Here is a 17,007-nt window from a genome sequence, read left to right on the forward strand (position 1 = left end):
TGTGCTGAAACCGCCTTCTATTATATTATATGCTGCTCCAACCTTTACAGCGGAAACATATATTGATTGTCTGGGCTGGAATATATCTTTCTTAAACAGTTTGTAGTGAAAGAGAAGGAAAGTAATCAGCATAAGACTATACATAAGACTTCTCTTCGCGACTTTAACAGTGTATATACAAATCAGACAGTGATGGCTTTTGGCTCTAGTCAGGTAAACGCTCTAGCAAAGTGGAAACAAACATGGAAATTAAACTTTCAGTGAGCGCACAACTAGCAATATTAAAACACGCACGAGACAAATACAAAAACTTGTTTTCCCCCGTCACGTCTTGTCGGTTCTCTGAGTATCACGAGTGCGATGTCCGACTAAGGGATGAGACATCGAAACAAAGAGAGAGAGCCTGATATAGTCCTTTTTCTGGAAAAAGACAAGTTTTTCACCTCTTTTTCTTCCCACTAATTGTTAAATAAACAAAATGCGGTCATGTCGAAAGGGGAGTTTTTCCTCTTTTTTTTCCCTCCCTCTGTACCTTCTCTTCTCTTCTAGCCTCTGCTGATACTCTGCCATCCTCCTTTCAGAGGAAAAATCCAGATTTCTGGGGGTCCTGCAGGGCGAGGAGTGCGTCTGGGATGTCGCCGGTCGCCACTCCGTTGCCATTGGGCATCAGACACGTCCTGATGTACGCCGCGTTGGCGGCACTGAGGAGGCAACCGTTCTCCGGCTGAAAAAACAAAAAACAAAGTGACAGCGCAATGAGCTATCTTTTCCATGACAATTTCTGCTCGTGAAAAGTCTAGTTTGGTTTTACCTGCAGGGTTCAGCAATGAGGGTCGTCCGACGGCCCGGGGCAAGTAAAACGCCATGTCGGGCGAGGGAATATAATACGCGCTTCGCCGTTCGGGCATCATCGTGTCATAAATTATGTTATCGATACAGACAAATCGGGACGTAACGTATATATATATAAATTAATGTTAATCAATCAGACTACAGTGGAGCCCTGCTTCTGTCCCAGCTGAGAATAGCCTGGCTGCATCGCCTGCTCCCCCCCCCCACCCCCGCCCCTCCATCCCAAGTTCACAGCATTAGGTAATGATGACAGTCAAATTGTAGGTCAGCGCTGCTCATGCTTGACTGGCCAGCCTGCCAGTATTTTTCTTTCAGTGACAGCCACTGACCCTGAAGAATAACAGAGGAGGCTGAATGGGGCGGGGGGGTGAATGGATGCCTGCCGGGGTCGGCCTTATTCTATTCATTATTGCGCTCGTTTTCGTCACTACTGCCTCTTTGCTTTTCTTTCCTCCCTCCAGCCCATTCTCATATTTAATTATATCTCCTTTGTTATCCCGCTGTGGAACACTCACACTGTAAAAAAAAAAAAAAAAAAACAGACGGAGGAATGATGCAGAAAATCGGTCAAATCCTAATCTTGACTTTATGAAAGCGTCATGAAGGTGCACATCATAAAGGGGATGATTTTCTGTAGTCTGGAGGTGATGCATTTGCCCATTTTCCTTACAATTATCTTTCAGCTCAATCGCTGACAAGTTTGGTCCATTTAATGCACATACGGTAACAATATCACATCATCGACAAAAGGGGGTTACTACATTCCTAACAAAGCAAAGGTGAGATTCAAACTACAGCAGATCTTATATACAACCTATAAGCTTTATTATGTCGGGTTTCTAATCTGCTTGTTTAACCCTCTGAGGTCTAAGGGCATTTTACCTTTCCTTTTTAAAAAGGAACACGCCCGACTTATACATACTGGGAACTATATTCTCAGAAGGCCAAGCACTGCTACTGCTGCTACTTGGGCGGAGTGATTTGCTCGCAGCACCTGAGAAGCCCCGTGGTGAGGAGCAGAGAGTAACAACGGGGATTTTCAGGCGTTGCACTAATCACTCCGCCCGAGTAGCAGAAGTAGCAGCGCTTCGCCTTCTGAGAATATAGTCGGCGTTATTTTGTCACTTATTGGGAGCAGTAGCCTAGACTGAGCCGGTTACCTCCAGGATCTGTGCTAAGCTAGGCTAGCAGTGGGTGCGTCAGACAGAGTTACGACACGCACGGAGATGAGAAGGGTATGTCTGGACTTATCTAACTCTGGGGGATACGGGGAATAAGACAAAGTCCAAATAAGTCGGCGTGTTCCTTTAAATTCACCTTTTAAGGGTACTTACATAAAACAACACAAACTCACTGTAGAGTGACGCTCACATTTGTTCCAGAGCAATGTGTAAAGAGATATAATGGCCCCTAAAGCTTAATAGTTCATGTTTGCTTTTTGAAATTTCTCAAATCTCTTGAGAAAGAGTTGTTTTGGTGCTTGAAATGAGTTTACAAAAGTCTTGGGTTCACAAAAGTAGTTTATAAAATAGTAAAATTGGCTTTTTGAGCAGGAGTGTTGGACTCCCCGGTCCTCAGAGGGTTAACTGAGAGGCAAGACTGGCCTTTGTCAGAGCTCACCGCTAAGTTAACAATGCAAGATTTGTTCCACAGGGCCAGAAAAAATAAACCAGAGGTGCCGTTTGTGCGAGCTCCGGATACATTCCTGATTTAAAAATCTGCTTTCAAACTTGAATTTGGCAGCGTTTGAATTGGCGCGGTCTCATTACCTCGTTATGTTTTACGATGGGGGATTTCTCTAGACCTCCAGCTACGTGCGTCATTGTACTCTACTAACTGATTAGCGTTTGGTTTTTTTTCTTCCAGGATGACATTCCCCAGCCCTCGCTGCCCTGTCATTACTGGGAAAAGTTTTTAGTGACATTATAGTCTCATTAACCAACACAAATAATGTCACTGGGATCGGAGTTTATGCTAGAGAGATATCCCGGCTCACATAGCAGACATTCTTAAAATGTTCATTTATGTATCGACTAATTTAGCTCGCATTTTATCAGGGCTGCAACTAACAATTATTTTCAATATTGATTATATATATATCATATCATCATATCATCATCATGATATCATTAATCATTTGGACCATACTGACATATTCAAATTCCTTGTTTTGTTCCGGCTGACATTCCAAAAGACATTCAGGTAACTTAAACAGAAGACTAAACAAAAACAGGAAATATGGAGACACTGGAACCAGCAATTTTGGCAGAAATAGTTTAGGGCTGCACAATATTTCTATATATGTATTTTTTTTTAATCATCATTGCGATATCAACTGGCGAAAAGCTGCGACACATCGCGAAAAACACTCCGACTTTTTGTGTGAGTTGAAAGAAAATATGAGCAGAAGAAGAAGCTTTTGTCTGGCGTGTTCGTTTGTACTGTGTTCGTTTGTACTGTGTTCGTTTGTACTCTCAACTAAATATGGTGTGTGATGAAAAGGGACCGAATGAATACGGTTGAACAACAATGGAAATTCAAAGAAGAAATGAACGTATTTGTGAGCGGAGGTAAAAGGTTATTTCGTGCATGTTTGATGCTGATAAATCACTGCCCGGTGCAAAAGCACACACACAAATAAACCAGAACTTCTCCTGAAAAAAAGCGAGTAAAACCCCATTACTTATACAGACTCTACTGCAATAGATTGGAGTGGACTCTCTACTCAAGACTGTGCTGCTCTGACCCATCTCCCCCCCCCTCGTCTTATTTACATGGCATGTCTGGTCGCATCACCACAGTTTACATTGAGCTCCATGCCAGCCCCAGGGCCTCTGTGTGTTGACTCGAAAGCAAAAAAAAAGCAAAAAAAGAATCCATTTTCCTGACAGTGAGAGACAACAGCGCAGGGTTGAAGGGTTGTAGACTCTGCGGCCCTCAGTTTGTTGATGTTCGCCGATGTTTGAGGGCAACGCTGACTTCAGGCGTCGTCAGTGGGCTAGGATCAAGAGATCGGCTCCCAGACCAAACAGTTCTGACGAGAGCTGGCAGCTTGAGTCGTTGTGTTTTTTGAGATGCCGAGAAGGAGAAAAATAAAGACGGAACAGGGCTGACACAAGACAGAGGGTCTTAGTGGGACTGTTAAGGGAGGCGAAAGCATGACTCACCTTTTTCATGGACATGCAGCAGAAGCCCTGTTTTCAGGGGGACCAGGATTACGTGGGGATGTCGTATGACTGGAAATAGAGCTTAACATTTACCGCCCACTTTTTTTTTGAACGGCTGTTCTCACTCCCAACAATCGCAAAGTACTGACTCTTGGTCAGTGTCTCTCAGTGTCGGATACCGACGCAAAAATCACCCTTCAATCCACAAATCTGGATTCGCTGCATCCCTAATTAAGAGAGACAACGGAAGAGAGTAGTATGAAAGAACGAAATCCCGCGGTTAACATTTCCATGGAAACAGCGATCTTCATCATTCAGAGACGTGGCTGTTTTTTAGGCTTAGCCATTATCCCTTTGTTCTTGCATTATTTACATAATGCTCAAATGAAAAAATGTAACTTCAGTCTAGGCAGGATTAAAAATGACAGACTCCACACTGTGACTGCATAATTGTCTTGCTCTCGGTCCCTTACCTTGCTGTGAGAGGAGTCTTGTGCGGTGGCGTTGAACATGCCGTAGGTCTCTAAAGGATGCAGGCTGTGCTGTGGCTGGGACAGACCCAGTAAGTGCTCTAACTCCAGTGTGGAGCTCTGGGCGGGACACTGGGGGACCTGAGTCTGCTGCAACGTGTGCTGGTGTTTCTGGTGACTCTGGAGCTGGCAGGGCCGAGCGCCGGCCACCAAACTTTGATCGTGACAGACGTCCGGTGTGGTCACGCCATTCAGCACTGTGCCGCCTGCATGCAGCGTGTCGAAGATGTTGTAACCTGTGAGGCCGACGTCCACGTTCGATGGAAAGGCCGCGTTCGGTGTCAGTCCTGGCTGATTCTGAAAGCCGGGCGACAAGGCGCTCTGGCTGCTCCCCTGGCGCTGGGACTGGAGGAGGAGCGAGTGCTGGTCCTGCTGAAGCTGCCACTGTTGACTTGACTCCGGGAGCGAGTTAAGATGCTTATGTTCGCCGTTCAACTGCGAGGCTTTGAGCACAGCGTGTGGGTGATGGAGGTTCTCAGTCGTTACCACCCAGTGACCGTTAGGAATGCCATTTAATATCTTAGCGTCCACTGTTCCGGGCTGGGAGATGGACGGAATCAGCCCCGGTTGAGCTTTCACATGTTGCTGCATCTGTTGCGACAGCTGGATGATTGGATGAGCTGCAGGGACGGCAGGCGGCTGCTGGGAGACGCTTTGGGCCGAGTCTGGTCCGAATCCACCTCTGTCTCCTTGTTCCTCCCCTCCTGTCCCACTTTCCAGCGAGTCGTGGATGTAGGAGAGGATTTCGTTGTTGGTGAGAAGGTCGCCGAGTGTTGGGATGTGGCCGGGGCCCAGCTCCACCTGGATCATCCTCTCGTCCAGCAACAGGAGCTCCAGGTCTTCGGCGTTTAGGCACAGGTTCTCCAGGGCGCTAAAGAGCTCACTGTTGGAGCACGTTTCCTCTTCGTCCAGGGACAGAGAGTCCAAAGTGGCCAGCAGTGGGTCATAACTGGGTGTTTTGCCATTGCATCTCCCTGTCGCCCCGTCAGATGCGATGTGCCAGCCATCGCCACTTAACAAGCCACCAAAACCGCCACTGTCAGCTTGCTGCTCGCTGAAAAGGCTGCTGTGGTAAGACATCTTAGGCGCCGTGTCCGGCTGGCAGACGTACACAGACTCGTCCTGGCTCATCAGTGCTCCCAGCAGGGACTTTGGGTCCAGGTCGTCTGAAGAGCTCTTGTCCAGCTTGCCTTTCTTGGACTTGCTGCCTTTGGCTTTGCCGGGGACGGAATCGGGGAAGCCGTGCAGTGGATAACCGGTCTGGTAGAGCATTGCCTCTCCCGTGGCGAAGGTGAAGGGGAGGTGCATCGATCGCTTCCTCAGGTGTTCCCCTCCTTCCTCATCCCTGTGAAAATATGAACAGAGAAGAATTCAACAGATTTAGTTAAAGCCATAGAGTGTGAAAAGAGTGGAAGTAGCATCTGGGACATCACTCCAGCCTCCAGTTTGGAGATGGGGGAGACGCCGTCTTGATTTTTCATTTTTTCATCTGTATGTCTTCTCTGCGTTGTTGTTTTGTTTATTCTTTCCAGTTTTGGTTTTTCCTTTCTTTGTCTTTGCAATTGACTCAATATCATTGTAAATGAGGGCCACCCCTCAATGATGTCCCCAGTATAAATAAAGGTTGAACGAATGAATGTACGGCACTACAGAAAATCAGCCAACTGGCCAAAAGTCACCAGCTAACGCTAGGGATGGCTAGCTAGCTTAGTTGGCCAAACGCTGAACAAGACATTATTAGGCAACCAAAATGTTCCAGTTGACTTTGGTGAAGTGAATACAGACAGTGAAAGGGTTCAAGTTTAAGACGAAAACACGGTTGGTCTATTTTAATGTCCACAGTGTTAGCATCGCTAAGCCTCTGTCCTGATTGACAGGTCTTAAAGTATTCACGGCTTTATCGTCTTTTTTTTAAATAAATGGAACCATAATTTACTAAATGAACATCATGCTGTGTTGAAGAAGACTTGAAGACTAGCGATTGAGACCATAAAGTCATTATGAAAATGTTTACACACTAGATCAAGTGAGAAGTAGGCTCATTTTCTCATAGACTTCTATAGAAACAGACTTCTTTTTGGAGCCGGTGGAGTCGCCCCCTGCTGGAAGTTAGAGAGCATGCAGCTTTAAGGCACTTCAGCGTTGGCTTCACTTTTCAGACCAGGAAGCTCCGTCCAATATTTTAACGGTCTGTGGTTACCGCTCCAAAATCAAGCCGAGGCAATTTTTCTCATACGACAAAATTGCCTCGCTTGTGTCTTCTTGGCATAAGCGATATGGACTCTTGGAATGAATTTCACAAAAGAAAAAATATATTTTGCTAGGATCACTGGAAGTGCATTACAATTCATTGGAAATCTGATCAGCCCCCTACAGTAAGACATTGGTTAAATGACGTCTCTAGCTACTGTACATCCCATCTATTACAACATAAGATGTAATGTTAATATGTGGCAACCACATATAGATTTTATGGCAAGAAGGGCAGCTTCACGGAATACTGGCTAATATGTTGGGCTTCAATGCATGTATTGTCCGAGGCCACGTTCGGCACAACAGTGTACATTGCAATATGATAAGACCTGTCAAAAGTTTCAATCAAACTATGTCAATTATAGATATGTAAATATCTTTTTTGTTTTCTTTACTTATTTTTTACATGTATGTGCAGGTATGTATATGTGTGTGTGGTATGTATATGTTTATGCACTAGTATGTGCGTGTGTGTGTGTGTGTGTGTGTAATATATATATATATATATACACACACACACACATATATATATATATTTATATATATACACATATATATACACACACACACACACACACACACACACACACACACACACACACACACACACACACACATATACAGTGGGTACGGAAAGTATTCAGACTAGAGCTGAAGATCTTTGCCCGAACCCGATGGGACCCGACGGGACCCGACATGTTCGGTCGGGTTCGGTCTTAATTTCTATCATGTTACACGGGCTCGGGCCGGGCTCGGGCTTGCGCAGTAAACGAGCGGTCAGGTGAAGCGTTTCAATTAGCGTGAAAATGGAGGTGAAACAGAGGCTGGCTTTTGGAGGACTTATTTTATTTCTTTGTCCCAACTTCCAAGTGGCCTATAGCCTACGTTAGTCATGAATAAATTATGTTAAAACGTGTATAAATTACTCATTCTTGACGGAAGACAAAAGAGCTGTGTGCGTGCGGCGCAGTCTCTTTTTTCTTTCTCTCCCTTTTCCGCCGAGTGGTGCGTGTGCCCACTCGCGGAGTAAAGCACGTGTCCGCGCTATTTTCCGACATGCACTCTAATCACTGCTGATAGACGGCCTTTTGTACAGTCGGGCTGTAAACGGGTTCGGGCTTTTAAAAATCTGTCAATCAAAATGTACTTTTCGGGCTCGGGCCGAATTCTGTCGGGCTCGGGCCTTGTCGGGCCGAACTTTTAAGGCCCGATTACAGCTCTAATTCAGACCCCTTAACATTTTTCACTCTTTGTTTCATTGCAGCCATTTGCTAAAATCAAAAAAGTTCATTTTATTTCTCATTAATGTACACTCAGCACCCCATCTTGACAGAAAAAAACAGAAATGTAGAATTTTTTGCAAATTTATTAAAAAAGAAAAACTGAAATATCACAAGTATTCAGACCCTTTGCTGTGACACTCATATTTAACTCACATGCTGTCCATTTCTTCTGATCCTCCTTGAGATGGTTCTACTCCTTCATTGGAGTCCTGCTGTGTTTAATTAAACTGATTGGACTTGATTAGGAAAGGCACACACCTGTCTATATAAGACCTTACAGCTCACAGTGCATGTCAGAGCAAATGAGAATCATGAGGTCGAAGGAACTGCCCAAGGAGCTCAGAGACAGAAATGTGGAAAGGCACAGATCTGGCCAAGGTTACAAAAGAATTTCTGCAGCACTCAAGGTTCCTAAGAGCACAGTGGCCTCCATAATCCTTAAATGGAAGAAGTTTGGGACGACCAGAACTCTTCCTAGACCTGGCCGTCCAGCCAAACTGAGCAATCGTGGGAGAAGAGCCTTGGTGAGAGAGGTAAAGAAGAACCCAAAGATCACTGTGGCTGAGCTCCAGAGATGCAGTAGGGAGATGGGAGAAAGTTCCACAAAGTCAACTATCACTAGCCCTCCACCAGTCGGGGCTTTATGGCAGAGTGGCCCGACGGAAGCCTCTCCTCAGTGCAAGACATATGAAAGCCTGCATAGAGTTTGCCAAAAAACACATGAAGGCGTTAATTCTAAGCGGTATGTGTGGAGAAAACCAGGCACTGCTCATCACCTGCCCAATACAATCCCAACAGTGAAACATGGTGGTGGCAGCATCATGCTATGGGGGTGTTTTTCAGCTGCAGGGACAGGACGACTGGTTGCAATTGAAGGAAAGATGAATGCGGCCAAGTACAGAGATATCCTGGAAGAAAACCTCAACCAGAGTGCTCAGGACCTCAGACTGGGCCGAAGGTTCACCTTCCAACAAGACAATGACCCTAAGCACACAGCTAAAATAACAAAGGAGTGGCTTCGGAACAACTCTGTGACCATTCTTGACTGGCCCAGCCAGAGCTCTGACCTAAACCCAATTGAGCATCTCTGGAGAGACCTGAAAAAGGCTGTCCACCAACGTTCACCATCCAACCTGACGGAACTGGAGAGGATCTGCAAGGAAGAATGGCAGAGGATCCCCAAATCCAGGTGTGAAAAACTTCACACAACTTCAAAGCATCATTCCCAAGAAGACTCATGGCTGTACTAGCTCAAAAGGGTGCTTCTACTCAATACTGAGCAAAGGGTCTGAATACTTATGACCATGTGATATTTCAGTTTTTCTTTTTTAATAAATTTGCAAGAATTTCTACATTTCTGTTTTTTTCTGTCAAGATGGGGTGCTGAGTGTACATTAATGAGAAATAAAATGAACTTTTTTGATTTTTAGCAAATGGCTGCAATGAAAGAGTGAAAAATTTAAATTGGATTTCTTGTGAAATGCAATAACAAAATATAAAATAATTAAATTAAAAAAAAATTGTCGTCCACTTACACCAAGGGCCTCTGGGTGGCGATGATATAGTCTGGTTTGCCGCTCTTGTAGACGAGCCTGGCGTTGGCCTGGACCCACTTCCACCGGTTCTCCTTGGTAAGCAGCCTGAAGACGGTGAGGCCGCTCTCGCCCGTCTTCATCACTGGAATCACATCAGACAAGACATCAGAGGCTCTGTGTCACTGCTGCTTACGCTCTGTACACCCTGTGGTTTGCACACACTCTCACTCTGCATTTGCTCAGCCGGGCGTGCTGCTGCGGCGGAGGCTCCATGCTGATGTTCACTTTTGGCTACATGCACACGTTACAAGTCCTGTTTGCACACACTTAAAAGCAGCCCAATGCACCGTTGCGTCCTACTACCTCCAGTCCCTCATCTTCACGGCTCAGTGTTGTGTCTGTCGGCGTGTGTAATTGCGGTGCCGGTCATGTTTCTGCGCCGTCTCGTGTCTAAACAAACTTCACAGTGAAGCACAGAACCAGTGGAACCCCGCCTAGACTCCTCTTGTCTGTGTAGATTATCCTAGTTGAACACTTGGGGGGCAGTAATTATGTGTCTATCATTGATGTTTGTAAAACGAAGTATGGTTGACATTTGGAATTACCGTGTCAACTGCGAGTGCCTTCATCATTTGAAGTGTTAATGTCATTAAATGTCACTAAGACAAACTTGTCCCACTGAGCTTTAAGAACAGGGTACCCCCCAGGATTCTTCAAGTCAAATTTCAGACTTTTTAGACATTTTTAAAACCGCCTAGGATGAAATTTAATGCCAACTTCACGGCCACATAATGGAAAAATCTGTGTGGATTTTAAGCCCGAGAAAAGAAGTATTTACCATGTAACGTTACCTGAATTTAATCAATACATTTTTGTGAAGTGTGTTTGTACTCTTATAACATTATAGCATAAAATAAACACAATATTTGGCACATTTAGATCTCTTATGCTATGAAACTTAATATACAAAATCAAGTACATTGAAACGTTACCCACACAAAATATTTTGTTTCGACGTTACGGCATTTATTTGATTCTACGAAAGGACAAGAAATAATTTAAGACCTTTGTAAACAAAAGTTCATACTTTAAAAGGCCTTATTTTTAGAACTTTTTCAAAACTTTAAAGGCCCTGCGGCAGCGGGTGTTTTAAGCCCCCAACGTCGACTTCGAGGCACCTAACTCTAACTAACTATTGTCTAATTCAAGTGCCGACGTTGGGGGCTTAAAACACCAAACACCGCCGCGGGTACCCTGGAGAAGCCGTGGATCCCAAAAGACTTTCATTCGTCGTGCTGGCAAAGGGAAGTTTTAAGAAAGAAAATCCAGACTAAAAACACCAAATACAAGAACATCATGCTGCCGCCCCAAATAGTTTCTGAGATCTGCAGGGGGTTTCAGTCTTTAGCTGCATATTGTTAGCATTAAAAGCCACAAGCTGATGACTTTTAGAAGGATTTGCAATATTTAGGTCTGTGGACAAACTCTTGTCCGTGAAGGAGATTCTGTGAGCTATAATGTTGCTTTTCTCAAACTGTGTCACTCTCAGCGCAACCAAAAACAGGCAAATGAGGAGCAGCGCTAGTATTTTGTTTTTACTTTCCTCACAACGAGGAGCCGTGTTGGGAGTAACGGGTTACAAAAGTAACGCAATTGCAGTAATGCGCTCCTTTTTGCTGTAACGCAGTAATATAACGCATTACAAATTACATTTCGGTAATATTATACTGTTACAATCGCAGTAACGCGAGTTACAGCGCATTTTAACGCAACATTTAGTGGTGGTTTTGTCTTTTTAAGAATTGCCCAACACAGACATTTCTTCACAGGAAAAAAAAAAGAAAAAATCCGCGAGTGTTATTTCCTGTTGCTGTATTCGATGGTTGTGACGACTGCAGAGACGGATACGTTTGCGAGATGGATATTATTTTCAGGAGTTATTACGCTGCGTTGAAGCGAGCCGTCCCGTCGCTGTTCCCCGTGGTCAGAGCCAGAACCAGAGACGGTACGGACAACACCTGTGTCCCAACAGGTGACGGTCCGTCAGCGCAGACAGCGGTGTGTCCGAGCTGCTGACAGATAGAAACATGTCGGGAATACACGTAAATATCATTGCATTTTATCAGCCGTGGAGAGTAACTATGCCGTACTTCAATCCAACTGTAAGGTATTTTCATTTTCTCCTACTTGCCTATTGTATGTTTTACTTCTCTATTTATATAGCTTCAGTTACTTTGCATATTCATATTAACTATACAAAATATTATGATTAATCGATGATGTATTAAACTGGATAAAGAGGAGACTTTGTTGATCCCGTGGTGAAATTCACGAGCTACCTGCCAACTTCCGCTGTTATTTTGGTCAAAGTAACTCAAAAGTAACGCAAAAGTAGTGTAAAGCATTACAATTCAGGAGGCGGTAATATTGTAATATAACTAATTACTCTGAAATGACAGTAACTAGTAATCTATAATGTATTACATTTTGGAAGTAACGTGCCCAACACTGATGAGGAGTGAACGTCAGCATTGTGATGTCTGTGCCAGTCGTCTCACCCGATGTATCTTTAAAACAGCATCACGTGGACCCTGTTGTGAAACCTGTCTTTCCCATCTGGGCGTGCATTAGAGCGTGTATGTGTCTCTGTGTTGGTATGTTTCCAAATGCATATGCATTTATTTCCGTTTCTGTATGCATGACTACATGCGTACAGTACGTGGCTTTGTGAGTGAGCGTGTCTGGTAGCAGCGCGTTGAGGGCGCCATGGTTACAACTAACCGGGTCATCCGGTACACGAGATAAGTAGGACACTTGACTCTCGCGTGGAGATTTCATCCATCATCAACAGATGCACGTTTGTTTGTTTGTTTGTGTGTTTGTTGCATGCGTTACAAACATGAGACAGGGGTCAGTACTCATTCGTGTGTTCTGAGCCTAAATGCGGTTTAAAAAAAAGGCGACAGATCTAGTTAACACCCTTCTTGTTATGGTTTTAGGTTTTTTCTGTTACCTATTTGTTCATTTCTGTTGTCTTTATTGTTTATTTGTTCATGTTCCCTGTGTTTGTGTTTTCTGTAGATTTCTGTTCAGTTATCTCCTGGTTTATTGTATATGTTTTGGTTCATTCATGTATTGTGTTCTGTGTGTCTAGTCTCTGTGTTTAGGTTGTTTCATGTTTCCTGTATGTTGTTCTGGTTTCCTGTTTTATTTTGATAGTCTGGTTTTCTGTCTTGTCATGTCTAGTTTTACTTTCTGTGTTTTCCCGCCTTTGTTAATTACCCTGTCTCTCCTAATGTGTTTCACCTGCTGTGTCACCTGCCCCTCGTTACCTCATTACCCAGTGTATTTAGCCCTTGTGTTTCCCTTGTCTCTTGTCAGATCGTTTTGTGTCTTTTCCCTGTCAGTTTGTGTCCTGTGCTGTCTTCAGTTTTGCCTTCCGGAGTCCCTGTTCTAGTTTTTCTGTTCCTTGGATGTTTTTTGCCTACTGCTTGAGGACTCCTTTTGTTGCTGTGGTTTTTTGTTTTTGCTAAAATAAATCCTACTCGATCTCCTCCTGCCTGCCTGCCTGATCTCTCTGCATTTGGGTCCATTATTTCCTGAACACACGACACTTCTGTGAGCAGCCCAACGAGTTCCCTGTTTGCCTAAAATAGACTTCTCAGTGTTTAGATGTTTGATGAGTCAACCTTCTTCCTCACAGCATGCTTTTTCTCTGCATCTCAGCAGACGTCTCTGCATAGTCTGTCTGCCTCTCCTCCCTCTCCACCAGTTCCACTACCTCCTATAACAACAGTTATGTACCGACTGTCCACTGGCCCACTGTTTACTGCTTACACTGTTTACACTGAAAGCACTGGCTAAATTAACCCATATGCACAACCCCTCCCTTTATCCTTTATCCTTGCACTATTGGACTTACTTACTTATTGTCCATATTATCGAATGTAATGTTGAAATTGTGGCTTATATATATTTTTTTATTTGTTTATACATTTTATACTATATATTTTTTCTTTTAATTGTTTGAATTAAAGATGTCATTCATTCATTCATTCAAGTGTGATGCAAACCGTACGGACCGGGACTTACTTCGGACGTGATTTTCGGCGCAGTGCAGCATGTCGGCGGCGTGAATGAACTGGTAACCCGAACCTCGAACTCTCAGCTCCGCCTCGGTGTAGCCCAGAACTATTTTACCCCTGAAAATCCAGAAAAAAAACACACATAAGATACACACAAGAATTACACGCTTAAAACTGTAATTGGGATTTGAGTTGGAAGTAGAGCTTAGATCGGCCCAAAAAATCAAGCCCGAACCTACCCGAGCCTGAGCACGTTGCGTCCGAGCCCGGCCCGGCCCGACCCATTAACTGTAATTATGAGCCCGAGCCCGATTTAAACCCGACATTTTTTTAATACGCGGGCCGTTATAACTGACGTTCTCAACTACAATTCAGAGTTGTTTGAACTGCAGAAATCTGTTTAGAATAATGCAACAAGGACGAAGCATGTAAACTGCGCTGTTTGTTTATTCAGAATGGAACGGATCGCAAATGGATCTGAATGAAGAAACGTAAAAAAAAAGAAACAATGATGAACAACATATTGTTGTCACTGCCCACGACTTGTTTAAACTGCTTCCATACCTCCGACTTTCCTCCACACTTGCTCAAAGGTAATTCTCCTCCTTTTTTTCTTTACATCTTCAAGCTCCATGTTGCACTTAAGATACACCATACAGCACAGCAGACCCGGTGTGATGCGTGCGAGAGGAGGAGACTCCGCGCATGAAGTGCTGCATTTTGTAACTGCAGCCTAAATTTTGTACACATTTGTTACTTTTATATAGCTTATATATACATATTTATAATATTTCTGATTATGGCATAGCTTTCTCCCCACCCAATTAGGCTAAATAGGTAATGGATAAAAAAAAAAAAAATGCTTGATCAAGGGTCCGGCCCGGGCCCGGCCCGGCCCGAGGATAGTGGCGGAAATAACGGCCTCGGACTCGGGCTTGGGCCGAGAATCTAAACTCTAGTTGGAAGCTTTCACTGAGTCCTGTGTTACAACCAGGACTTTACATGAACCTTTTTATTGCTAGTAGATTTTCAAAGTTACCAGCCAATCAGATTTTCCACTAGCCGAATGTTTTTTTTGTTTTTGTTTTCCTAACTAACTTTACTTTATTATTAATTTCAGCTCCTCTGGTTTGTTACTTGCTGTTCCGTTCGTCTTCTCCATTTCAGCGTAGCTCATAATCGATACCACGCACGCTAGGCACCTAGCCAACGGTTGTACAACACGTGACAAAATAGCGTTCATGGGAAATGTGGGATTAGTACTGCGAGCGAGTGTTGCGAGATAAAGATAATATGTCCAAGCCAAACACACACAAAACCGCCCAAACGTATTGGCAGAAAACAGACCAATCTGGCAACGCTGACTTGTTGCATCGTTTCTGCAGCCGGCCGATTCAAACGGACGCTTCGCTTCATTCATCGCCGGCCAAACTGGCCAGGAACTTTACATTGTTACCCGCCAAAGTTCATTTTAACCTGCATTTGGCAGGTTGGCGGGTGTCTATTTAAGCCCTGGTTACAACCAATAAAGTGCTCATATTATGCTCATTTTCAGAGCAGAGTAGAATATGAGGGCGTGCCCTGACAGTACCTAGGTAAGGACTACTAGCCAGTCAGAAGCAGAGAATGAGGGCGTGCCCTGACAGTAGCTAGGTAAGGACTACTAGCCAGTCAGAAGCAGAGAATGAGGGCAAGCCCTGACAGTAGCTAGGTAAGGACTACTAGCCAGTCAGAAGCAGAGTATGAGGGCGTGCCCTGACAGTACCTAGGTAAGGACTACTAGCCTAGTCAGAAGCAAGCTTTTTCACTTGTAAACCTATAACGTGCACAAAACAGATATATAACACAATAAAGGAAAAGGAAAAAGCCAAACAGCATAATATGAGCACTTTAACAAAATGACAAAACATTTTAAATAAAAACCTAAAGTCATTAGTGGGAGGTTTTTGGAGGGTACATACTTTGCGTCGCAGGCCATGGGCGTGAAGTCGAGCTTGTGTTTGGTCCTGAAGATCATGTTCCTGGTCCTGATTTCCAGGATGGCCGGAGGCTGGAGGGGCGTGGCGATGGCGAACAGGGCGAGCTGAGGCGGGGTACTCCCCTCGCTGTCGCGCTGCCGACGGCTCTGGCCATGGAGGAACTTGAGTCGACCTTGGATGTTCAGCGCCTGAGAGGACGAGCGTGTGAATCACAAATCAGATGAGAAGAGAAAGCCGTCAGTCTATGACATGACTCTTTCATCTTTTCCCTCAGAGACCACAGCAGACGAGCGAGTGATGTTTTTGACATGGAGCCGGGTTTCTATGATTGGTCAACTTTTTTATTTAGCGCAGTTACGGCAGTGTTTAAGTCAGGGAAGCTGTAACTTTAACCTTGGCTGCCAATGTTATTAATTTAATGCCAATTTCGGGTCACATTACTGCTGAAACATGTCTGGTTGTGTAGTTTTTAGTTCAAAAGCCTTTATCTGCAATTTTTTGACGACAGTATATACTATTACAAGCCATTGCTAACTGCAAGTAGCTGCTTGCTAACGCCAGGGAAAGCTGTAATCTTGGCGGCCAATGTTGGTCATTTCTCCCCCGTTTTGGGTCACATCACTGCTGAAACATGTCTGGTTGTGAAGTAGGGCTTACGTGCAGTTTAGTGTCACAAATTATTTTCCAAAAAATGAGTGTCCCAAATGATGAGGGTCGTATTTGAGACAGGTTAAGGTTAGGGTTAAGGTTAGGGGTAGGGTTAGGGTAGCACAGGTGGTTTAGCAAGTTCATAATTAATTAAGGACATTGTATGGGGAATTTGGGACACTAAACTGCACGTAGGACATTGTATGGGGAATTTGGGACACTAAACTGCACGTAGGACATTGTATGGGGAATTCGTGACACTAAACTTGCAGTCCGTCTCAACGGACTGCAAGTCAGCAAGACAGCAACAGCAGAGACTCGGAGATGTGGAAACACGCTGACCAATCAGAGAAGACTGGGCTTAAAGAGACAGGCGCTCCAACACAGCGTCTCAGACAGAGGGTGAATACAGGAGCAGCAGCCGTGGGCAGTGTGAGAAAAAGTGTGAACATTAAAGCATGTTAACATGTTCTAGTAAAAACACAAAACACAAGTATGAACCTGAAAATGCTATAATAACAGTTCTCCTTAAAAGGTGAAGTAAGCGATGCTGCGCAAAGATTGTTGATATTTGAACTCAACTGCCAAATCAAATACAATACGCTATTACTATAAGGTTTAGGCGCAGCACCCAAGCCGTTTTGGGCAGCACCTAAACCAAATGAATGTCACTAA

General features: G+C 44.3%; 1 protein-coding gene across 2 annotated transcripts in view; it reads right to left on the reverse strand.

The window, feature by feature from the left end:
- The window catches only part of ahr1b (aryl hydrocarbon receptor 1b), a 48,489-nt gene continuing 31,482 nt past the window's right edge, over positions 1-17,007 (reverse strand). For both annotated transcript variants that reach the window (XM_031304759.2, XM_035998427.1), the window contains exons 7-11: positions 15,667-15,872; positions 13,713-13,822; positions 9,621-9,762; positions 4,493-5,894; positions 1-724 (exon numbers count right to left, since the gene is read on the reverse strand). In XM_031304759.2, the coding sequence (XP_031160619.1) occupies positions 578-724; positions 4,493-5,894; positions 9,621-9,762; positions 13,713-13,822; positions 15,667-15,872 (2,007 nt within the window). In that variant the 3' untranslated portion in view covers positions 1-577. The remainder of the gene's footprint in view (positions 725-4,492; positions 5,895-9,620; positions 9,763-13,712; positions 13,823-15,666; positions 15,873-17,007) is intronic.

The sequence above is a fragment of the Sander lucioperca genome, chromosome 24, assembly GCF_008315115.2.
Source record: "Sander lucioperca isolate FBNREF2018 chromosome 24, SLUC_FBN_1.2, whole genome shotgun sequence".
Classification (NCBI taxonomy): Eukaryota; Metazoa; Chordata; class Actinopteri; order Perciformes; family Percidae; genus Sander; species Sander lucioperca.